The 7,072-nt window shown below is 54.4% G+C and overlaps 1 protein-coding gene across 1 annotated transcript in view; it reads left to right on the forward strand.

Moving 5' to 3' along the window:
• Positions 1 to 7,072, forward strand: part of MYO18B (myosin XVIIIB) — a 73,143-nt gene that overhangs the window by 49,595 nt on the left and 16,476 nt on the right. Inside the window, exons 37-41 of the mRNA XM_009996859.1 lie at positions 3,001 to 3,108; positions 3,484 to 3,600; positions 4,288 to 4,371; positions 5,405 to 5,542; positions 6,306 to 6,491. Of these exons, the coding sequence (XP_009995161.1) occupies positions 3,001 to 3,108; positions 3,484 to 3,600; positions 4,288 to 4,371; positions 5,405 to 5,542; positions 6,306 to 6,491 (633 nt within the window). The remainder of the gene's footprint in view (positions 1 to 3,000; positions 3,109 to 3,483; positions 3,601 to 4,287; positions 4,372 to 5,404; positions 5,543 to 6,305; positions 6,492 to 7,072) is intronic.

Consider the following 7,072-nt stretch of genomic DNA (forward strand, 5'->3'; position numbering starts at 1 on the left):
AGAAGAGCCCCTTGTGCTGCCGAGGGTCTCTTCGCTCGGAGCCCCTCTCTGGGATTAAGCCAACAGGGACCAAGGTGGTGGTTTGTTTGGGGTTTTTTTTTCTTTATTTGCCTCTGTCCAGGAGGTTTTCTTCCCGTGTGCCGAGGGGCTGCGGCGGCACCGGGATGGGAAGCGTTGCCATGGGGATGCGGGGAGGCAGGAGCGGGGATCGCGGTGAATTTGCTGTAGTTTAGGAGCAGACACCCTGGGGTCACTGCTGGCTCTGAGTGACCAGCTGAGAGGCTGCAGGCGTGTGCCAGGCTTGTGTCCTCGGGGCTAGGGACAGCTTCAGCCCTGGGGAGAGCTTAGGGTCCCACAGGGTGCTCTGCCATGGGACAGGGTGGCACAGGGTGTCCAGCCCCGGGGTGGCTGTGCACATGCATCCCACCAGCACCAGCTAACCATGCTGGTCCTCTGAATCTGCTCAGTAATGAATCTGTGCTGTACATTTCCCTTGGAAACCAACCAATTGGGAGGCATGAGCAATTCCAGCCACATTGCAGATATAATTGAAAGAGTTCTTCTGCAGAAATAACATCTGTGAGCAGCAGCTGTTCCCACCTGTGCTGAGGGAGAAGGGGAAGGAGTCTGGCCTGACATGGCCCATGGAGTACCCATGTCCATGCCCATGTCTGTGCCCATGTCTGTGCCACTGACCCGGACAGCCATAGCTGGGGCAGGCAGCAGGGATGGCCATTTTTAGCACTTATGAGTCCTTAAACCTTCTCGAGCTGATGCTGCAGTGCTAAATTTAACAACAATCCCTCAGTGTTCCCTGTGTCGCAAGCTGGTACTGGGGGGCCACACCCTGAAACCCACTCTGGGGCTGGAGATGATGCCCAGGCCCTGCCTTGTTCTTTCCCTGTTCATGGGGCTGGGCTCAGCATGGGGACTGGCTGCCAGGGGGACCTCTTCCCTGTGCTGATCCTGGGGACCTGGAATGTTCCCTGTCCTGCCAGCAAGGAGGCTGCACATGTTACAAACACCTTGTAACTCTGCCATCCTTTCCATTTGAAAGGTCCCTAATGGCACTCATGATGACTTTCTCAAAAGCTAATGCATCCTACCACCAGCCCACAAACCTTCCCCAGAAGAAAAACTTTGCTGAAATGCTACATTTCCATTAATCAAAATCCATATGGCTAGAAATATAGAAATATAGCATTGTTTCTTAATAAGGCTGAGGCATCCATTTCATGCAGGTATCTAACAGATGGTGCAGCACAGCAAACTAATGTTGTTCAGAAGTTCATACATTATGCATTTGGGGGAGGGGGAATTTGAATTTACTCTTCCCAAGTGGGAAAATTCCATTACAGAAAGTGAAATGGAAGCTGGTATTTAATGAGAGGTCCTGGAGATGATGTGCCCCTCTCTGATTGAGCTATCTGGAGTTTTAGTGTCATCATGGCAGGGGAAGGGCCAGCCCCAGGTGGTGGATGGGTTTGCTTCTGGAGGAACCTGAAGCCAGGCAGGGGGAAAAGTCCTTAGCCATAAAACCAGCAGTCAGCCCGACTGGCAGCTCTGATGTCTCCTTTCAGTACCAGCTGCCCAAGCTTCATGCAGCACATCAGAGCTATTTTTCAGCTGGCTGAAGGAAGAGGAACACAGCACATGTCACACTGAGAGGGGCTCTGCAGATGTATGAGGAGAACAAGCCAACAATCCATCAGCATGGGCTGAGGCTGAACACGGGAACATCATTTTAAATAATGGTTTTGTAGGGTTCAAACTGCAGAATGTCTCTGTGCCAGAGCTTCTTATTTCCCATAGAAAGCAGGTTGTGGTGGGCAGTGCAGCTGGAGACCCAAGGATGCTCAGGGTTATTTCTTCCCATCCGTTCCATGGTTCAAGCAGGGGTGACAGAAGGGCTCAGAGCTGGGAATGAAGGTTATAGGAAGGGAGGTAAAAGTAGTAGGAAGGGGATGCAATTTAGGAAGGAAGCTGGAGGCCAAAGGTGACCACCCTCTGACATCTCCAGGGACATCAGAAAGGCCATTGCTCTGATCCTGGGATGGAGGGGGAAAAGTTTTCCCTGGCTGCACTGGCAGCTTTTGGTTAAATTATTCTGCTCAGCTTGTCCAAGTAGGTCTCAATCACCCCAAACAGTTGAGGGAAATGAATTGAGGATTGGTCCAGTTACAGTACTTTGTGATCCCTCTTCTTTTGAGGGATAGAGGAAAAAAAAGCAGCTAAACCCTGAGAAACAGCCTAAAGTGCTCAAAGTCTCACCATGGAGCACAGCAGCTGCTGTTGGCCCAGAGCTCTGCACCCTGTGCAGGGAAACTGGGACCAGGCACAGGAAATGAGCAGCAAGTTGAGGGGTTTAGGGTTGGTGGGTTTTTTTCATGAAGAAAAGAAAGGAACCCAAGGAACTGGATGTTCAGGTACAGCCTACATAAACTCCTCCGTCCTGGTGATGGGAGTTCTTGGGATGGTGCTGCATCTTCCAGATGTTTTTAGCCCATTTCAGATGATTGTGGTTTTGATGGCTGAGCTCTAAGAACTGAAAGCAAATTAGCATTTATAAATGTGATATTTCATGTGTATTTGCAAAAGCAATTTGTGCCACATGAGAAGCCCCTTTGCAAACTCTGAATCATGAATTGCTCTAATCAGGAATTACATGTAATTCACATAATTTTGCAAATTAATGATCCCAGCTCTATCTCACCCTGGTAGTGCCAAGGCAGAGCTTGGATGTGCAGATCTGGGGTTTGCTGTGCCCTGCTCTCCTGGCTATGGGAAGGGAACAGTTTTCCCTGAAAAACCAGAAGCAGACGGGCTGAAGGGCAGCACAGACTTTAAAAGGTCACGTCTCCATATGTGTTAGCAGAGGGAGATGATCCAGGAGCACCATGTAAATAGTCACGGCTGCGTGCCCAGGGGAGCAGCACGTGGTCTCTGCAGGCACCGAGTGCTCCTTTAATTATGGTTTCCCTCAACATTTCCCAGTTGCAGGAAAGTGAAGCAAAGTGTGCCGAGGCCCAGAAGTCCCATCAGATGGCAGCCCTGGAGCTGGACAACCTGCACACAGAGCTGGAGACCCTCAACAGAAACAAGACCCTGGTGCGGGGATGCGGGTGGGGCTGGGGAGGTGGGAGGGCAGCACAGCCCAACCTCCTGGTGGTGGTAGCAAAACTTCCTTGCTAAAGCAGCAACAATTGGCACGTTTACTAAATCTCCCAGCATGTATACTAAATCTCCCACAGTATGTACTAAATATCCCAGAATATTTACCAAATCAGTGGCCTTTTTGGGAGTAACACCCCCTGGGAAGCTTAATGGCTGGAGAAAACTCCAACAAGGGTGCAGCATCCCATAGCCCCCCTCCCCAGGCAGGCAGGAGCTGCCTTTGCCTCTGCTGGTGCAGGCACCAGGGGTGCTGCAGTTCAGGGGTGCTGGTGGGATGCAGATCCAGTGGCCCCGTGGGTCCTGCCCCAGGTGGAGGAGCAGCTGTGCCAGCTCCAGCACGAGCGAGCCGACCTCCTGAAACGCATCGATGAGGACCAGGAAGACCTGAATGAGCTCATGGCAAAGCACAAGGCTCTGATTGCCCAGGTAGGAGGTGGGGCAGGATCTCCCTCCCCGAGGGGGGCTCCTGGCAAGTCCTGCAGCCTGGCTGGGGGGCGGCAGTGCCTGCAGGTGCACGGCAGGGTGGGCAGCCCGGGGAGCAGATGCTGTGTTCAGAGGAAAGGATGGCTAGTGGCTCTGGCTCCTCTCTCCCATAGTTTTGAGTCTTCTTTCAAGAGGCATCTTGGCTTTGGTTTGCACAGCTGGGAAATCCTGTAGCATCCCTGTCTCGGTCCTTTTCTGTTTTTTCACTATTTTCTCACACAGAGCTCAAACTGACAGCCCTGGGGCTTTCTGCACAATGTCCAGACTCAGGCAGGCTCTCCCAAAGGATTGTACCTGGAGCTGAGGGATCCCAAGGCTCCCAGAGGAGCAGGGGAAGGCTGGCAGGACTGACAATTCACAGTCTGCTGCCCCTTGCAGTGGTGTTACAGGGCCAGGAGTCAGTAACTGAAAGGACCCCAAGGACAGGAATGACCTTGACAACTTGGTTTCTTTCTTGATCTGCCAATTTTTCAATTTTTAAAAAAAAATTTCAAAAAAATTATGAAAGCTGCATGGGTTCAGGAGAATTAAGCTCCTCCAGTGCTGGAGCAGCTCGTGGTTTGGGTGCTGGGGGCAGGAGCTGCACAGCCCTGCCCCGAGCCCTCAGCCCCGGGCGCTCTCTCCCCGCAGTCGGCAACAGACATCGCTCAGATCCGGGAGCTGCAGACCCAGGTGGAGGATGTGAAGAAAGAGAAGCAGAGTCTTCAGGAGAAGGTAATTCCTCCCCAGACTGCAGCACCCAGAGCTGAGGGGCGAGAACCACCCTGGGTGTCTCTGCCCGGCGCGTTGCCAGCGCCAGGCGTGGGTTCTGTGTCCGTGTCTGAAGTCAGACCGAGTCCCGGGTGGTACAAACCACGTGTCCTTTGTCAAACTTTAGGCTGCCCAGGGTGGCAGTTGAGTCACTATCCCTGGGGGTGTTAAAAATCTGTGTAGATGCTGAGGGTCACAGATTAACTGAGGGACTCAGTAGAGTCGGGTTAATGGTTGGACTCTATGACCTTAAAGGTCTTTTCCAGCCAGAACGACTCTGTGATTTAGTGACTCTCCATGGGGCTGGCCTGGGATGGGGTTGACCCCTGGGCAGGGCTGGCCCTGGGGTGGGTGCTGGTGGGTGCTGTGCTGCCTTGCCTCTACAGCTGCACTGACCCTTCTAGGGTGTGTGGATTTCATTTAAACACGAGTAATTCCATGAACTGCAGTGCTTTGTCGGAGCGTGGCTAAGCTGCCCGGGAAGCAGAAGGACTCGCTCCCTCCCAGGAGGAGCAAGTGGTGCCTCAGAGATAGGAGACATAAAAGAAGACAAATTCCTGTGGTTTTAGGTCAAATACAAAATCTGAACTGAACTTGTGCTGGGATCACTAAAGGGGCAGTTTGCTTTGGAGATCCTGGTTTAACAGCTGAACGGACAGCTTGGTCCCTGCAGCTTCCCTCAGAGGGATGAGCTGTCAATTTTGCCTCGAGGAGTTTGTGAGAAGAGAAAAGCAAAAGAGACCCAGTCACCTGACACCTTGCCAGCACCTTTTTCATTCAAAAAATACGTGTGTGTGTGTGGTGCAGTTGCTGTGTGGTATGAAGAGCAGGGAGTCCTGGTGCCACAGGCTGTGCCGCAGTGCCCGTCACCTCAGGGGGTTCCTTGGTGCGGGTCACGCCAAGGGAAGGGGCTGGTTGAGGACTCAGGCAAGGGGCTGGGTGGTGTTTGGGTGGGTGAGGGGCTGGGGTGGTGCTGACACAGCCTGTCCCCCTGCAGCTGCAGGCAGCACAGGCCAGGGCAGCGCAGCTGGAGCAGAGCCCGGCCGAGCGCTCCATCGTCAGCCGGCAGGAGGCCCGGATCCACACCCTGGAGAGCCAGCTGGACTGCCAGGCCCTGCAGATGAAGCGCTTTGAGGTACCACCTCCCTGCCCACAGAGGGGTGTCAAGCCTGGGCAGCAGCCAGCTTGCTTGCAAAAGGCAGGCTCAGTAATGTCACTGGCTCTGCTCTGTGGGGAGAAGCACCTGGGACAGACAGGGAGGGCCAGGGAAGCCTTTCAGCCAGACCTCCTGTGCTTGTGGTCTGTCCATATGGGTCACACCATTGCCCTTCTCTAAACGCTCCTCACTGTGGTGCTTGTTGAAAGCCAACAGTGCTATGAAGACCCGGAGGAGAACACAGGGCCTCCTTCCAGACAGAGCTGGTGTGTGCTGATGGCTCAGCACATCTGTCCTTGGACATCCCTCTGCTCTGGCATTGTCCAGAAGTCAGGACATCCAACTCACTCACAGTATTTCACTGTCCCCATCAACCAGCATGTTTGCTGGCACCCTGGGATATGTTTTTACTGTCACTTTTTCTCAAGTTGTCCTGCCTCAACAAACCCAACTCTGGGACGAAGGTAAAAGCTCTTGTGTCCCTGAAAGGAGCAGCTGGTGGGGCCCTTGGCAATGGTGCTGCCCATTGTGGTGGGTGAAGGGCCTGGCTGGGGTCACTGGGGTCTGCACCCAGGGCAGGCAGCTGCCCCTGCTTGCAAGGTTTCATTGTGATTCTTGATGATGCTTATAAAAGTGCCTGGCTCTGTGGCACAGGCTGGGGAGGGAATGCTTCCCCACATCACTTGGTGCTCGTGGAGAGTTTTGGAGCTCCTCATCTCCATCTCCTTCTCCTCCTTCCCAGGTGCTGGTGCTGCGCTTGCGAGACAGCATCATAAAGATGGGTGAGGAGCTGGAGAGTGCAGCCGAGTCAGAGGCACGGGAGAAGGAGAACACCAGGTACTACCAGAGGAGGATGGAGGAGATGAAGGCTGACATGGATGAGCTGGTGCAGAGGGAGCTGGATTCCAGCCGCCGACGCCTGGAGCTGGTAAGGGGGGATCTGCCCCCGTGGGCTCACGTGGCCCTAGGGTCATGGAGCAGGTTTGCTGTAGCTGCAGGTCACCCCTCAGCAACCTGCAGATTGGCCTGGAGGTCCTGGAAAGGTGATTGTCAGGGCTGTGCATTGTGTGGTCAGTGTTTGGAGCTGGAGCTGCCCAGTTTGCTGCTGGCTGGCCCCAGGGTGGGGGGGGGGGGTGTCCTGGCTGCTCCCTCCGTGGCCCTGGGCTCTGCCAGCGCTGGCCTGTTGGGCTCAGCTCAGGTGTGTGCAGCTGGGGAGTGCTCAGGGGGGCAGGGAATCACTTCACATCCCTGCCCAGCCCCAAACCACCCAACCAAAGCTGTTACTGGGGCACCTCGCATTTAGTTTCTCCATGGCTGGGCTGGCAGCCTGGGCAGTCCCTTTGCTTCATGGTTTGTTCCTCAGAAGATATTACTTCATCTGCTGAGCCCTAAGAAACGCTGAGAAGTTCCCCAGGTCATTCCTGCCCCTCCTTGGGCTGGTTTTCCTCCTGCCAGGCAGAACCGCAGCAGGGCTGAGCTCTCCCCAGCACAGGGCAGTGCCCAGCCCCC

The sequence above is a fragment of the Chaetura pelagica genome, unplaced genomic scaffold (assembly GCF_000747805.2).
Source record: "Chaetura pelagica isolate M959 unplaced genomic scaffold, ChaPel_1.0 scaffold294, whole genome shotgun sequence".
Taxonomy (NCBI): Eukaryota; Metazoa; Chordata; class Aves; order Apodiformes; family Apodidae; genus Chaetura; species Chaetura pelagica.